The sequence below is a fragment of the Canis lupus genome, chromosome 21 (genome assembly GCF_011100685.1).
Source record: "Canis lupus familiaris isolate Mischka breed German Shepherd chromosome 21, alternate assembly UU_Cfam_GSD_1.0, whole genome shotgun sequence".
Taxonomy (NCBI): domain Eukaryota; kingdom Metazoa; phylum Chordata; class Mammalia; order Carnivora; family Canidae; genus Canis; species Canis lupus.
The window spans coordinates 1,934,440-1,952,458 of NC_049242.1; the positions used below are offsets into that span (position 1 = coordinate 1,934,440).

The window sequence follows — 18,019 nt, forward strand, 5'->3', positions numbered from 1 at the left end:
AGCTTAGTCCACTTCTATCAGCTTTATATAGTCTGATGATTTATTTATTTATGTATTTACTTCTCTTGGTTTTCTTTAAATTTCTAATTATTTGATTATTTAGGGTGGGCCATACTTGACATCATTTAATTAATTTAATCAATTCCAGTAGAGTTAACATACATTGACATCTTTTAGTAAATAACACATGGACATGTGTAGTACCAGTCTTTCAAATGTTAGGACACTTAGTATTTATTGTTCTTAACTTTAAGACTTTAGTATAAGTTCTGAGATGATTAGAAAACTGTTTAGAATATGGAACATAATTTAAAATAATATAATCTAAGCCACTGTGTTACAGAAGAGATGATAACTTACCCAGAACCCCAAATCCATGGCAAAGATAAATTTAATACACAATAGTCATTCTAGGCTATTTTCCCAAAAATGCACTGTCTTTCTTCCCGAGAGCTTAGGAAATTATATTTAAAAATATGTTCTGATAAGACAGAATAACTTCACAGAAAGGAATCATCTGGATTTATAAAAGACCACTTTATATGATTATAGACCTAATGGCCTATTTTATTACTTAAAAAAAAATCCTTCAGTGGAATCCAAAACATATTAGGTTCTTGACAATTTATGCTCAATAATAATAATAATAGCTTCCAGTGTTTAGCTTTTTCTCCCCAACTCATTGCATTATATTAGACAATAGTGACTGTTTATTTCTTAAATTCAATATCCCATCATATTTTGTCATCTTTAACTTCATACTAATCTACTTTTTTGTCTTTATTTCTACCGATGGCTCCACTTTTTTCTCCCATGCTGGCTCAAAACAGCGAACAGAAACATCTTTTACTCTCTTCTCTCTAATCCTTATCAACTAAGTGCCAATCCCACTGGGTGTGTCTATATGCAGTTTTTAAATTCCAAACCATTCTTTCCATTTTCGGTTCTTCTACCTATAACTATTCACTTTTCTCTTATTTGGTAATCCTCTATTATTGAATATTCTTTGTTATTAAAATATGATAAGAAAAATGAAAACACATAGCTATTTCTGTAAATCCAGCTTACAGAATCAGATCTAATAGAGAAAAAAAATTAACATCATCTGATTGAGCGAGCCCTTTGACATTAAAATTATCTTTACATAATGATCATTTAGCTCATACTTGAACTTGAACATACTTGAACTTGAACATACTTGAACAGACAGTCTCTCTTGAGATGGAATCAATTCTACCACTGAGCAACTCTGGCTTCTTAGAATGATCTTTTAAAATTAATTTTACCTTTCACTTTTCTGGGTTTTTTTTGTTTGTTTTTGTTTTTTTTTTTTTAACTTTTCTGTATTTTGATTGATTTGTCCCTTTGGATATTTAAGAACAAATCTAAGCTGCTCACTTAGATTATGACAAACTTTCAGCTATTTAAAGATAGCAGCTGTATGTGACATTACCTTTGAAATTTTGACTTTTGAACCAAGATTCCTGCCTATTTGCAATATGACAATTCTTCCTTGCTATGGGATATAATAGGCTGATGTTTCTCTCTAAGAGATCAAGATACTAAAAATGGTACTTCTATATGATAGTTAAGAAAAAAAAAGATTTTTTCCAAGTCTTTATAGCTTGTTTTATTTCATGAACAGTTATAATTGTCTATCCTTAGGCAATAGACAAAGGCCTGATCTCAATGTCCCAAATAAAGAAAATAATCTGCAACTGAGTCACTAATGCTAATCAGGATATACAAGAGGCAGGTAAAATCACTTTTGAAAGTATGAACAGAATATATGCCCACAGTTCAACTACAAAAAAACTTTTTGCCTGACCCCCTAAGACTTGTATATTGGAGTTTTGATAATATTTTACTCATTGGACTTAAAAAAGCAACAATTATTAAGGAAAGACCTTGGAAGATGTTCTTCTCTGAATTTTCCTTCAAAATGTCCTTAAACATTAACCCTAATATTTAATTTAGTTCTCATTCCTTTAGCTCCTTTTGTCATTTTCATTATATGGTTTCAAGATTTTCCTTATCACCTCGCTTTCTCTCCACTAAATGCATTCGTGTTTATCTATGCTTCTGTTATGTGATTGAGCCTGCAACTGAGCATAAAATCACAATCATTGTTAACATGATAGATGCAAAGTAGATCTAACTGCTCTTTTGTTCTCAACCTTTGTAATCAGCTGAAATATAATATTTTTCTTTGTAAGGACATACCACTGTTGACTCATAATCAAATCAATAATTAATCATTGAACAGCTGTTGCCATCTTGTCTCTTGCAGACTTTTCTTATAAAGGGAAAGGTGGGCAGAAGGAGAAGGAGAAGGAGAGAAAATCCCAAGCAGACTTCACCCACAGTAAGGAGCCCAATGTGAGGCTTGATTTCACAACCTAGAGATCATGACCTGAGCCAAAATCAAGAGTTGGATGCTTAACTGACAGAGCCACCCCAGCACCCCTTCAAAACCTTTGAAATAGCAGCCTATTTTCTTGCCCAAGCTCTAAAATCTATTTTCTATAAAACATCTAGCATGATCTTTTAGCATGTTATCAAGTTACACCTCAGCTTAAAACATGATCTGCCTATTTACTAATTTCACTCTTTATGCCTTCTTGTCTTTCACTCTCTTCATCCATATAGGATCTTCTATCTTCTATATTGGTTATTCTTCAAACACAGGTAAGTGCTTCCTCCTGAGAGCTTTGATATTTGCCTTCCTGTGCTTCTGAAACACTCTCTCTCATGTATTCACATGGTTTGCTTTTCTGCATTCATTAGCTGTTTCCTTAGGTATCTATTCAGAGTGATGTTTCTATCTTAGGTAAAGTGACACCTTGCTACTCCATCACCATACACAGCACATATTATCCTTTTACCTAATTTCTTTATGGGAATTATCCTTACAGACCTTATATTGTTTTGGGGTTTTTTTGAAATTTTTTTTTTTCTAGAATATGAGTTCTTCAAGGGTACAGGTTTTGTCTGTCTTGTTCACTGCTATATCCTTAGTGACTATAATGACATAAAGTAAGAACTAAATTAATAATTGCTAAATTAGAGATAAAAAAATTTTTGGGCTAAAAGATACTTGAAATTAGGCCACTGAGAATGAGAATATTTTTTAAATGCTCTTTATGTCTGTAATCTCTATTCCTAATACAAAATGCCTTTGATAAATTACTTTTGCTATGCCCACTTTGAACTTTTTAGTCTTAGCTATGATATTTTTTGGAACACAAACTGAATCATAAGTGAAATGAATCTTCCATCTTGAGTTCTATTTATCTTTTAGAAAAAAGTCATCAAACAAACAAAACCTAGCCCATTCCTTTAGGAGTATGGATCCAGGGGCCATATTGAAATAGCTCTTGCTCAATTTTGGCATTAGACAAAAATAGCTCTAGGCCAACAAAGACATTATCAGAATGCCTTTCAAAGGCATTATCTAAATTATTACAGAAGAGCAAGTTAGAGAAGCACATAAGTCAGATGTTCTCTTGGAGAACTTTAGAACATCTTGAAACAATCTGCCAGACCTCCTTGCTGAGTGAAAATGTGTAGCATGAGACCTCAGGTGCCTGATCAAGGACATTGGTGATGAAAAGAGATTAGCTGTTGTTTTTTTTTTTTTTAATATTTTACTTTTCTTTTCTTTTCTTTCTTTCTTTCTTTCTTTCTTTCTTTCTTTCTTTCTTTCTTTCTTTCTTTCTTTCTTTCTTTCTTTCTTTCTTTCTTTCTTTCTTTTCTTCCTTTTCTTTTTCTCTTTCCCTTTCTTTTCTTTCTTTCTTTCTTTCTTTCTTTCTTTCTTTCTTTCTTTCTTTCTTTCTTTCCTCCTTTTTCTTTCATTTTTAATGCTTGTTTTCACAATCTCCCAAACTAACCTAAAATAATTGCTACTTATTTACCCCAGAACTACAGGGTATCCAAAAATACCTCAATTTAGTTCATTGTTTTAAAAGGTATTAGAATGACCAGGTTAGAAAATCCAAAATTATCTATTATCTTTGGAGGTTTTCTGACCAGAAATTGCTATAACCAGAAACATCATTTATGCCTCTCTTCACAGAAGAAAAGAATCAAATGCTTGTTTGACTAAATAATTTTAATAATTTTGATTAAACATTTTAATCAAAATGATTAAAAATTAATCTTTTTTTTCATTTTTTTTCATTTGTTTACAAATAGGTACCCATGGGCACTTGGATAGCTCAGTGGTTGAGTGTCTGGCTTCAACTCAGGTTGTGATCCTGGGGTCTTGGGATTCAGGTTCCCCACAGGGAGTCTACTTCTCTCTCTGCCTGTGTCTCTGTCTCTCTCTTTTTGTCTCTCATGAATAAATAAAACTTTTAAAAAAATATGTACCCGTACTTATAGAAAGTGTTATTCTAGGTCTTGTATAAAAAATAGCAAATAGAGCATAAATTGTCTATGTTTTTATAGAGCAGGTAGTCCTTTTTTAAAAATGTAAGCACATAAAATTGTAATTGCAAATATGCAAGTACTAAAATTAAAAATATCATCACTTAAAACCATTTTCCCTGATTTGGGCCATTTGGATGGTTCCACCACATTCTAAATCCATAGGAAGAGTAATACCCTAAGCACAGACACCACCATAAACACATCGTAAGATACCTAAATTTTCTGATAAAGCTTTGTGTTAAAGCTATGGTAATAATTAGAATGGAAAGTATTTTTTCAAATGCTGTAAAAATATTGTGGTTGATGGATTTATCAAATAAATATTACCGAATATAGAAATCTACAGTTTCAAGAAGTTATATACTTCTTGAAGTTGACTTGGCTGTTAGCAAAGTAAGATTTTCCCAAATACCTAAATTAAACTTAACTTTTTTTACTCTTACAATTAGTTATATGTGATTCATTTTACACATGACATATTTTAAAAATTTGGTCCTGATAAGTCTGCTGTAAATTTATTTAAAGTCAAGGAGAAAAAAAAAATAAAATAAATAAAATAAAATCAAGGAGAATTAGGAGGTTTTTTTTCCGTATTTCTCTGCATCTCAGTTGTGTCCAGCTTCTTTGGGTTCTCATGAATGTAGCTGTTGTTACATTTTATGAACAGAATAGACCTGTATTGAATTAATAAGATATAGAATATGTAGCTGTTTTCTTGCTGACAAATTATTTGAACTACTAAATAGAAGCATCTCCTCAGAAGTTCATGCTAAGCAATAAAACAATCTTCACCACAAATAGACATATTTCACTGTTTTAGTACTGTAGCAGAAATTTATCTGTACATAATAAATAATATCATAAACATCTGTTTATAAGTTCTTGTGGACAGTTGATACAGTATGAATTTTCTGAACCTTATTTTACAATAACTAATGTTCGTGGTTGATATTTTATCAGCAAATATTTATTATTTTTGAAAACAATAGTTTAAGTAAGAGTTAATCCAGTTGAAGAAGCCTGAGATAGCTTTCATGGCACTTTGTACATTATAAAACACTGATATATTTTGCTTAGCCAATAATCAAGTGGAAAACTATTTTAATTTTTCTTATGTAAGAGAAATAACATTCAGCTGACCTAGTAAATTCTCTCTTTACTCTCCAAAACACTGAGAACACATATTTACTCTCATTTCTCTGGGTTATTGAATCTGGCTCTCTTTTTACCATTTTATATCACTCTAGGAATTGCTGATAACATTGCTTTTAGCATTATAACATTTTCTTTGCCTTTAAGATAAAAATAAATAAAACCAAATTCAGGTACACTCTGCCTTCAAATCCCCACCTCCTACTAAGAAGAAATTAAATTGTCTTCTGATTAATTACACGTCTAATATCTCCAGTGCACAGCTGATAAGAATCAACTTGGGTTTTTTGCACTGAGGCAGTCTCTATTATCATCATGACCTCCTGGGGGACTGATAAAATGTGCAAATATATAATTTCAAAATGATCACAGAGGGACCACAATCCATTTCTCTTTCTCAACTGCAGTAGGCCAATCAGACTTAAAATTATCAGGCACCTGTTTTCTGTAACACTTCTCTTTTCATTTCTCTTTAAAGTTCTTTTTTTTTTTTTTTCTCTTTAAAGTTCTTAGGCAGCACTAGCAATGAGTGAAAAAGTTCTGTCCTATTACCCCACTGATGCCAAGAAGAAGGAGAGTATTTGTATAAGCTTATCAATGACAGACATTCTCTGGTCAATAGTATATCATCTTCTTGGCAGAAAGAACAAACTGTCACCTGTCCAATAAAATGAATTTAACTCAATGAAGGAGAATGAGGTGAAAGTGGAGGGGAAAATGTGTAGTCTTTTTAACTGTTTTTAAAGCAGTAAGACTTGCATCAGAAGCATCTGAAAGTATTCAGGAAAAAGGAATTGCATGTACTTACATCAGAAGAAAGTCAGTGTAACTCTGTGACCTGAATTTTCTCTCTTATCTCCCCTTCATGTAGTCTGGTATGTTGAAATCATTGCTTTAGGAGGCAGCCTTCCCATTATTCTTCCACTAGTTACATCTGTGTGTTATTGGGCACGTAATAGAAACTCCCCCAGCTTCATCTTTATTGAGAACAAATAATATTTTACTTGCCAAGATATAAGAAATCAGGTCACATGACTACAAATTATTTTTAATCTTGATTTTTAAAAATTTAGTGAGGGAGATTTTTTCAATGTAGATGAAATATAAATACATCTAGTTTTAATAAATCTAATTAAATATTTTTCTAAGTCTATAAACTTGATAGTAATGTATAAGCAGATTTGGGATGTGGAAAACAATTTTATGCAGGCATTAACAGGGCACTTGATGTGATAAGCACTGAGTATTATATACACCTGAAAAATTACTGAACACTATGTACTGAAATGAATGATGTACTATATGTTAGTTAATTGAATTTAAATAAAATTTAAAAAAGAAAACAATATGCTAGTATTGGGGACTAAAAAATAATGCTTTTTTCGAAATCCTTAAACCAAATGATAATATAACATGGATAACAGTAACTATTTTCTAGCTTATTCTAGCTTATTTATTATAATAAATAATTAATATTTGTATTGGTATAATTTAACGCTCTCTCTTTCTCTTTTTCTTTAAAGATTTTAAATAAAATCATGAGAGACACAGAGAGAGAGGCAGAGACATAGGCAGAGGGAGAAGCAGGCTCCTCATAGGGAGCCCAACGAGGAACTCAATCTCTGGATCCTGGGATCACGCCCTGAGCCAAAGGCAGACGCTCAACCACTGAGCCACCCAGGCGTCTCTGCACTCTCTCTTAAGCTCAGTGTCGTATCAAGCCATTATATTATATTTCACAAAAAGAAACATATTGTTGATGACTATTATTATGATACTTATTTCTAAATGTTACATATTTTAAAAGACATTAGAATAGTTACTAGCTACATTCTCAAAGGGCTATGATGATTAAAATACACATTAGATAGGATATTCTGTAAAACAGAGCAGATAATTTAAACCCTTTAGTTTTTGTTGTATTTGTTTAAACATGAAGATTAAGTGAAAAGCAATTTACAGAACCAAGGAATGTCAGTAAAGTTACTTATAAATTCAAAAAGAGTGAATCCTGTACCATATTACTTCCTCTCAATTGCTGCCTATATACACATTTGAAGGATAAAATATCTTTGAAGAATCATTTTTTTAAGGAAAATAATAACATGGATTTTGACACAGTAGAAGTTGAAATGTTGATTGTTTTTGTGTATACATACAGAACTAGGTTATACTAATTATGATTCCTCCCCCAATTTCATACATTCTATCATGAAAAGCTTAGATGTTATTCAATTTATTGTATATTGATAAAAATAATTTTACTGATTTTTAAAGTTTTTTTTAAGCCTAACTAATGAAGTTAGATCATACTGTTCTCACTGTCACAGTATCTGATTTTTAAAGTTTTTTTTTAAGCTCAACTAATGAAGTTAGATCATATTGTTCTCACTGTCACAATATCTGAAATAAAGATACAAAGAAATCTTTCATCTTCTTTATTGTTAACTAAAACAGGACTACTATTTGCATATAAAATATTCATAGATATACTTGTGTAGTAGAGCTCAAAAATGGGCATGATTATTTCTTATTATTTATGCATATTTTATTTAAACCACTTTGTGAAATATCATTTATACAAAATAAGCTGTACATATTTAATGTATACAACTTGATGATTTTGGAATAAGTATACATTTGTGAAACCATCACCATAATATATCCCCTAAGCATACCCATTATTTCCAAAAGTTTTGCCAGCCCTTTTTATTATTACTATTATTCTTAATTATTCTTCTTATTGTTGTTATTACTATTATTTTATTTTGTGGTAAGAACACTTAAAATTTACCCTCTTTGCAAATTTTTAAGTATGACACTTATATAAAGAACCTATAAAAAGTCTAAAATAGTCAAACTCATAGAAGCAGAGAGTAGAATGGTGGGTGCCAAGGGGCTAGAGGGGGGGAAGCAAGAAGCCTTTATCCAAAGGGTACAAAATATAAACTATGCAAAATGTGTAAGTCTTAGAGATCTACCATGTCGCATAGTGCCTAAGTTAATAACACTGTGTTCCATATGTTTACAGTGTGCTTTTGCAAACTACTCTCTTCAAGAGGCTGCTTCTTGAATTCTCTTTTGGCCTATGTAATTTGCTGTGGTCAAGGAGACATTAGCTAACATGATACAGAGGCTTGAAAAGTACTTGCAAATTGGGAGTTATTCCTAATTTTGCTTCACCTATCTGAGCAACTATGTGAAAGAGCCCGGCCTAGACTACTGGAAAATCAGAGACATGATCAAGCCATTCCCTTTGCCTTTCCTAGTAGGAGCTAATCAGCAGCAGCATGAGGCTAAATGCATTATTCAAACCTACTCATTCAAACCTCCCAGGGACTGCAAAGATCAGCTGAACTTGTCCAAACAAGAAGAACCACTAATCTGACACCCAGAATTGTGGGAAATAATATGTTTGGTGTGTGTGTGTGTTTGTGTGTGTGTGTACACTACGAAGTTTGAGGATGATTCATTATGCAGCAAAAACCAGTGCAATATACAATCAAAATGCATATAATATAATCTGTGGATTGAATTTCTGTAAATAGTAGTTTCTCTAGGCTTAAAACACATCCACAAACATGGATACACACACTTTTGAAATTCTATCTTTTTTAAGTTATCTGCCATTCTTTCTCTTTCTTTTGCTTGGCTCAACTTCTCAGAAAACAAAATTTATAATAATTGAGTAATTTTTCTCCTCTACTAATCATTTCACAACTCACTGTCATAAGACTTATTTTCCACTACTTCCTAACTTTATATGCATACTTTATGCATATTCCCTCGGTTTTTATACAATGTTCTTTTCTATTAAAGCATTCTATCTATAGCAGCGTCACACATTACATTTAGGGTTTTTTTTGTCTCCTTAGCTTCCTCTTTCTTTGGGTTTCTCCAATATTCCTAGTTTTTTGATAGTCTTCAAATTTTTGAGGAGTACTGGCTAAGCATTTCATAGTGTGTCTTTCATTTTGGACTTGTCTGATATTTTTCTCATGATTAGTGGGGATATAGGTTTTAACGAGGAAATCACAGAGATAAGGTACCATTGTCATCACATCATATTAAAGGTAAATATTCTCTTTGCTGATATTGGCCTTGATCATCACTGGGTTGAAGAAGGTTTATCAATCTCCTTCTGTGGGAAGTTACTTTTTTTATTCCTCTTTTCCACTCTGTATTCTTTGGAAACAAGTGACTGTGGACAGCCCACATTTAGAGGAAGGGGAAATTACATTCCACTTCCTTGAGAAAAAAAAATATTTTCATAAATTATTTGAAATTCATTTATGTGGGAAATTTGTCTATTCTTTTGATTAATTTATTTATTCATTCACTTGTTATATTAATATGGACTTATGGGTAATTATTTTATTCTTTGGCTTATAACTCATGCTGCATTATTTTCTTGCTCAATTTTTTTCCAATTTGGGCCATTGGGAACTTTTTCAGTTGCTTCCTGTGTTCCTTTGACTTGCCCTCCGCATCATGTTTATTTGTTTGTTTGTTGATTTGTTTTAGCACTTCCTTACTTTCTGTTATTATAAGATACTCTAGGCTGGTCAAGTACACTTTCTGCCTCAGTCCTAGAGTTAGTCCTTCCTCAAATAGCTCTCAACCTTTTAACAGGAGAGTAGTATTAGAAACCAAGGTCTTGTCTCGGCACTTTGTGTATTGGTTTCTACTATATACGTTCCTTCTAGGCCATCTCAGAACACAATATGTGTGTGTAAACCTAGCCATGTATATATATACATATCTATAGTTTTTGTATGTAACCATCAGTACCTACATTAAGCTATATGTGAGTTCATACTGTAGTCTTTAATGCTAACCCATTACCACATTGACCATGCTCTCCTTTTCTTGCTTATCTGAAATCTCCCACTCTAACAGTGAGAAACCTGGCTTCTACCATCCACCAGCCACTGACTTCATTGTTCAATTTCATGTATAATGGTTTTAGAGTTACCAATAATAATATTGCTAACTAGAGTATATTACCAAAGAACAAATTGTTGTGTGTTTTGGTTTTTGTTGTTGTTGTTTTAGTCTTGAGAATTAATTTCCATATTACTTAAATCATTATCTTTGTCTCCCACTGCCCTAAGTGAAGTTGCTTCATACATTTGTAATATAGTTAGATTGTCACATTCTGCCTTTCATTCTTTCATTCTGGGATCCTCTAAACTCATAAATTATTATTATTTTTAAATTTGTATACATCGATGTTTACTTTGTGCTATAAAGTTCTACTGGTTTTGATAAATGTGTAATGACATGCATCCACCATTAGAATATCACATTAGAATATCACAGAATATCACATCACCCTAAAAAATATACTTCATTCACTCATTTATTTATCCCCTTGTCCCAACATTTGACAATCAGTAATCTGTGCAGTCTCTATAGTTTTCCTTTACCAAAAGGCCACATAAGTGGTATCATGCAATATCCAGCCTGTTCAGACTGGCTTCTATCAATCAGCAATATGTTTATAGGATTCGTCCATGTACTACACAGAAAGAACCTAAAATAAGATAAAATATTTCAAGATTTTTAATTTCTTTTTAAAGTAACCATAACGTTGGGATGCCGGAGTGGCTCAGCAAATGAGTGTCAGCTCAGGTGTGATCCCAGAGTCCTGGAATCGAGTCCCACATCAGGCTCCCTACACGGAGCCTTCTTCTCCCTCTGCCTATGTCTCTGACTCTCTCTCTCTGTGTCTCTCATGAATAAATAAATCAATAAAATCTTAAAAAAATAAAGTAACCATAAGGTGGATGGACCAGGGATTTCATTTAACTTTTAATGCCTCTTTTTCATATTTTTTTACTTTTTCACATTTTCACAGATGTTTCTACCAAAATTTTCTTTCCTTTCTCTTCTTAAACCTGTTTTTTTTCTATAATCTGTGGTGCATAACATAATAATAATAATAATATTATTAATAATAATAATAATAATGAAGGATTGTTTTGTTGTTTTGCAATTAATTTCTAGTATTTCAACAAAGAAGAGGCTTTTAAATATTTTCCAAAAGCATTGAGATACATGTAAATATGTTAGTTATTACATTTAAGTATATAACATGCACTTATATATAAAATAAGAAATTAATCAAAATTGATTACCTCTTTGTTTTTTTTTAAGGATTTTATTTATTTATTAATGAGAGACACAGAGGGAGACAGAGAGAGGCAGAGACACAGGCAGAGGGGGAAGTAAGCTCTATGCAGGGAACCTGACGCGGGACTCGATTCCTGGTCTCCAGGATCATGCTCTGGGCTAAAGGCGGCGCTAAACCCCTGAGCCACCCGGGCTGCCCCCTCTTTGCTTTTAAAAAACCCCTGAGCCACCCGGGCTGCCCCCTCTTTGCTTTTATCCATCATACAAAGTTGAAGTTACCCTGATAGCACTTAAGAACACAACAGAGCCATTGAGTTAAATCAAATCAAGCTATAAATGTTACATGTATAAACATTTAAATCATCACTACTATTTAACTTCTAGATATTCTTAAATTAAACAAAAACTGTGGCATATTCATTTTTAGCATTATGATAGTATTACTCCAAAGAACATAATCTACTTTTGCAGAAAAGATGTCATTTTAGATTCAAGATATAGAACAATAAGATTGATCAAAACAAAGTTAGAGAAGCTGGGACAACCAAAAATTTCACTCTGGAGATATGCGTGAGTATAATAAATCCAGCATGATTCTGTCTTTCTATGGTCAAATTTAGCATTGTAATGAGACATTTTTATAACTGATTATTATATATATATATATATATATATATATATATATATATATATATCTCCAAATCTTCTAAAGCCTAACGCTGGTGTACATTGTAAATGAAAGTCAATGAGGTAGAATGGATACTCATTTTATTAACATTTACATAGTATTTTCCTAGATACTCTATTATATTGAATTGGATATTATTATTTGCAATGCTAACAAAGGTTTAAGAATTGTTTTTTATTGAAAAGTGTGACTTCTGATATAAATTTAAATGAACACTTGAGGATATCTTGTAATGAAGACTTTAATATATTTTTATTATTTGATATGTACAGAAAAATTCTTACCTGAAAAACACCCAACTACTGATGAAAACAGAATTAGTTTCCAAGAGGAAGCCATCCTTGGTTACTAGGCTATCCTGTGTCTCAATGTGTTTAGCAGCTCTGATTTTTCTTCATTAAATAATACCCTGTTGAAATAAATAACAGTTTTCAAAAACTGAGAAAACAAAAAAGTAGACAAACACAAACTAACTCAAGAATATCACAGTAAAATAATAAATACCTTTTATTGCAAAGGTCAGATTAATATACACTTGGCTATTGACAACAATAATACAATTTCATTAAAATTAATATAATGCACAACATGAAAACTTTAGAGAAGCTTATTTATATTGAATAACTTCATTTATATTGAATATATTTATTTATATTGAATTTATATAATTTACTTATACATATTATTACATAATTTATTAATATTGAATACTCCGTCACAGAATACTTACAGGAAATAGGAATAGCAGGTTCTAATGGAGATAGTTTTTCCTCACAGGGAATATATAATAGCTATATTTATTAATTATACAAATTATTAGACTAGAAAAATAGGATAGAAAAACCAGTTATGTTAATATATACACCTCTGGTCTAGAATATAACTAATGGTCAGTTAGCCAAGTGCCTATTGTGCCTGTTGCTCATCTAAACCTCCACAGGAAAATTTCTCAATTATTAATGTCAACTGCGTTTGATTATAACTCCTGTGATTATCTGCACTGTGCTATATTTCCTTCCTTTGATACTTCTATCAGCATCTTCTGCTAGCCAGAATCTAAAGGGAATATTTTTGTGAATATTTAACGTTTCTCATCTAATGGCATTTTTATAACAATGATGAGTGTAGCACATTAATATCATTTTGTTCCATTATTGTCCTGAAAGATAAGATAAACATAAAAAATAAAAAAATTCTAGCACGAAATTTCCTGCAAGAACTTGGCAAATGTGCTTTAGAAATTCTTATAATAGACAAGTAACTTCTGAGTTTTCAAGTGTCAGTGGTGTCCTTCTTAGCCCAAAGTGATTAAATTTGGAAATAACAGTACAGCGTGTTAATAATTTTTTAAATAATGATCGTTTCTTAGCAACTATTTCCTTCCTATAGACTTGAAGTTCAGATTATCTCCATCTTTTAGAAAAAAATCTTAAATATATAGGCAAGCACTTTCCCCCTTAGCTACATAATAATTTTATTATAGTCATGCCCAAACAAGGAAATCTATTAGTGAATCTTCTCCCCGAATAATGTTAGTTTCATTTCATTAATATTTTTAATGCTAAGCCTTGATTATCTATTTGAGTTGCATGGTAATATATCACAAATGGAGAAAAAGAGTTATTACAACTAAAAATGGTTGTTTTCTAGCCACCTACTTAAAAAAAAAGATACTTTTCATTTTTTCTTCTAAGTAAATATCAGAAACAAGACAACCTGAAGCACAAAAAAAGATCTTATTACTAATTTTTACAATTTAAAATATTTTTATTATTTATATACTGTTTGTTTTACCAAGAAGGAAAAGAAGAAAATTAGCACTTCACACACAAACATAAGAGACTTAAAGTTGCTGGTAGTACAATTATGATTCATGAGAAATGCACATTTGAATTAATGAATTTTCAATCCATGTTGAAATGGACTTTTCTCAGATTGTGAAACCTGATACACTAATTTAGTGGCTTATAACTAATAAATTCATTGTGTAGTTGAATGTGTAGATAGTTAAAACATCACATCTTAATTGGAATTTTAAGTAGAAATGCTAAACATATGTTATAGAAAATTAAGGGATAACATTTTGCCATTTGAATGTCAGTTTTTTTAAGACGTATATATTAAACTGCCTTATGAATGATATTCAGATGTGAGCATGTCGAGAGATTTCTATTATTGCCTGTTGGTCTCTCCAGTTCTCTACCAATGATTTCTACAGTTTGACCCTTACAAGCTATTTTAAAGCATAATTTATGTGTATACACACACATATATACATATATATATATATATATATATATATATATATAGTGTGTGTGTATGATTTTATTTATTTGAGAAAGAGAGAGAGAAAGAAAGAGAGGGAGCATGGGTATGAGTAGGAGAAGGGGCAAAAGGAGAAGCAGATTCCTCACTGAGCAGGGAGCCTGATGCAGGGCTAGATCCCAGGACCCTGAGATCATGACCGGGGCTGAAGGCAGACACTAAACTGATTGAGACATCCAGGTGCCCCTAAAACATAATTATATTTTAAAATATAAATCAGGCTATATTATTCCCCTGTTTTGGTGGGTTTTTTTCTTAAAATCCAAACTCCTTATATAGTCTACAAAATGATATGTTGCCTAGTACCTACATAACTTTCTGACTTCAACTTCTATTCCTCTAGACTCCATTTCTACCACACTGACTTTCTTGCTGCTCCTGAAATATGCCAAGCACTCATTGTTTCCTTTGCCTAAACCCCTTCATCATCAGGTTCTTTCCAGACTGGATAACTTTAAATCATTAAAGATTCTGCTCTTCAGACTCTTCTTGATCCTTTCCTATAAGTAGGAAGTCCCTCCCCACTCCATTCCCTGCAGCCCTGTCACTGCATTGGACTCTCCTACATTACTCTTTTAAATTATCATTTCATTCTTTTAAATTATCATTGCCCGATGTTATGCTATTTATTTATTTTCTTTTTAATCATCTTTTTCTCCTACTAGGATGTGATGTGCATGAAAGCAAGAAATTTTGTCTTGTTCATCTTTGTAGACTCAGTAGGCCTGGTTTTAGTAGCTATATAATTAATATTTTTGAATAACAATTATTGGATAAACTGAAATCTCTGGTAAATAAATTATTTGGCACAAAGTAATACAAGAAGAATTTAATACTGGCAGTGGCTATCGTTCATAAAATCCTATGTGCTAGACATTATGTTATGCATTTTACCTACACAGCCTCTGTAAATTAACTTGACACATTTTATTGATGAAGATAACTTGCCCAAGATCATATAGCTAGTGAAAGTCATAACTGGGGTAAGAATAATGTTGACCTTTAAGCCACATCATCTCTTATAAAACTTCACCAGCAATGTCTACAAGAGATCCCAGAAACCCTCTTATCTGATATAATTGGGACTGGTACTGAGTTAATTTTTTTAAAAATATCATACAAACCCAGCAGCCCCAGTGGCTCAGCAGTTTAGTGCCGCCTTCAGCGGCGTGTTCAGCTCAGGTCATGTTCCTGGAGTCCTGGGATCGAGTCCCACGTCAGGCTCCCTGCATGGAGACTGCTCCCTCTCCTTGTGCCTCTGCCTCTGCCTCTCTCTCTCTCTCTCTCTGTGTGTGTGTCTCATGAATAAATAAATAAAATCTTTAAAAATAATAAAAAAATAAAAAATCATACAAACATACCTTAAATGTTATAATTTAATTAGTCTGATTTGACACTATAATTTTGGCCAATCTTACTATATAGGATTGAGGTTTTCTTTTTCTGAGGATCAATATTCTGATGGAAAAAATATTTTCCTTTTCCTCAACATCATGAATTATTACTACATAAGTCCTGCCTGTAATACATCATATACAATTTTTAATTTCTTCAAAGTGTTACAAGGCCATTCGAAGTGGTCTGATGACTGTATCCTTGAAGGGTTTTTTATTATTATTTTTATACATTTGCCTCATACACACCTACTTTTATAGCATTTTCTAAGTCACTTATTTTATTGAGTTTATTCAAGATATTAGTTTTTGTGGTTTTAAAAAATCTCGTTTTCATAGAACCAAATACCCTCACTGTTGGTGTACTCATATGCCATTAATTTGCATAATGTTTATTTGAATTGCCTAATAGCATCAAGTACAATCTCTATAAACAGCACAAACACAACTGAATATTAGTAAGTATGCAACTTACTTAGTGGCAGTGAGTAAACTAGAGATAAGCTTACTTAGTCATCAGCATCTAGCATATTCTGAATTAATTATTTTTATTTATGGACACAATAAGGAGTGTTAATTGGCAAATTAGAACAGTGGAGTAAAAGTGTTTCTATTCTAATTAGCATCTGACAGGGCTACAATGAGGGACCTGAATGTAAATTTTAGTAAAAGAAGTAACATAATCAAATATATCTTTTCTGTGTATCTTACTCTCCATCTCAACTATGACTTTTTGTAAAAATGGAGCCAGTGGCACTTTTGATAGGAAGATATCCATTAAAGGCTAAGCAAGGCTAGGACAGAATTCATGGAAGAAAAAAAAAAAAACAAACATTAATAAGCTTTGATGTGGTGTTGTATTTTATATGTCCTTGAGGTTCACCTGGAGAAAACAACAAATAATGAGATGCAACATAAGATCTAGCAGGAAAAAAAATAAAATAAAAACTAAAGTAAAGAAAAGCATATTTGTTGGCTTTGTTATAATTGCTATCATACACCCCTTGAGGACCAAGGAGCAGTGCCAAGTAGAGAGACTTTTTGCTTTCAAACACAACCAGAGTGAATTATGATATTGTAAGTCATGAAGAAAATAAATTACACTTTTGTTTCCTGCACAAAAGACTATAGATTATAAATAGAAGGTGGGGTTCATAGTGTTTACATAAATTTAGAGGTATAGTTTTCTACAGTGTATAGTTAAACATTGTTATGGTCTATTTTCCTCACTCATCCTTTTAAGTCCAAAAACTTATTTTTACCTCAACAGAACCTGCCTCACAGAAAGGGATTCAGCAAAGATTTGAGATGTGGCAGCACTAGTCTTCTGAGACTTCAAGTCAACTTTGTAATTTTAGTTAAAACAGAAGAGTAGAGAAAAATATGGCTCAAGATTATTTGATAATAGACAGTGCACTTAAAGGAGATGAGAACCAGAAAAGAAAAGGAAAAAAAAAAAAAACACTCTAAAAAACTGGTGCTGAAATGTACCATGATTCTCATCATCAGGTAATGGGTATAAGGAAAGTGTGAAGACAGAACTGTTGCTTACTGCATCTGACACTAGCCTCCATGTAAATTCTGACAGAACTTGTTTTGGGATCTTGAATACCATTCTATAGTCAGATAACAGAAGGTTATCCTTTCCAATAATTTGGAAACTAGATATGATGACAAAGCTTCCTTCTTAAAATAATACAAAGTATAAAATACTTTTCAATATCTCAAAGAATTAATTCAGATGGAAAAACTAAAGAGCAAACAGAGAGAAAAGCAGCAAGCTGAAAATGGAGATAACTTTCGCTGTTAGGTCATTTATCAAATCCCTGTGAGGTCATTTATCAAATCCCTGTGAACCTCACCGTGCTGTTCATGGCTTCTCTGAGATTATAGG

At 32.0% G+C, this 18,019-nt stretch overlaps 1 protein-coding gene and 1 long non-coding RNA gene across 6 annotated transcripts in view; one reads left to right on the plus strand and one right to left on the minus strand.

The window, feature by feature from the left end:
- CNTN5 (contactin 5) overlaps nucleotides 1-18,019 on the minus strand; it is a 1,277,333-nt gene that overhangs the window by 721,874 nt on the left and 537,440 nt on the right. For both annotated transcript variants that reach the window (XM_038568215.1, XM_038568216.1), the window contains one exon: nucleotides 12,691-12,815. In XM_038568215.1, coding sequence (XP_038424143.1) covers nucleotides 12,691-12,745 — 55 coding nt within the window. In that variant the 5' untranslated portion in view covers nucleotides 12,746-12,815. The remainder of the gene's footprint in view (nucleotides 1-12,690; nucleotides 12,816-18,019) is intronic.
- Nucleotides 1-18,019, plus strand: part of LOC102154240 — a 97,895-nt gene that overhangs the window by 66,859 nt on the left and 13,017 nt on the right. For 2 of the 4 annotated variants that reach the window (XR_005375404.1, XR_005375407.1), the window contains 2 exons: nucleotides 2,291-2,365; nucleotides 7,107-7,161. The exons of 1 other annotated variant lie outside the window; for it this stretch is intronic. This is a non-coding gene — a long non-coding RNA (uncharacterized LOC102154240). Of the gene's footprint in view, nucleotides 1-2,290; nucleotides 2,380-7,106; nucleotides 7,162-18,019 lie in introns of those variants that run through there. One more of the 4 variants, XR_005375405.1, reaches the window with a different exon arrangement.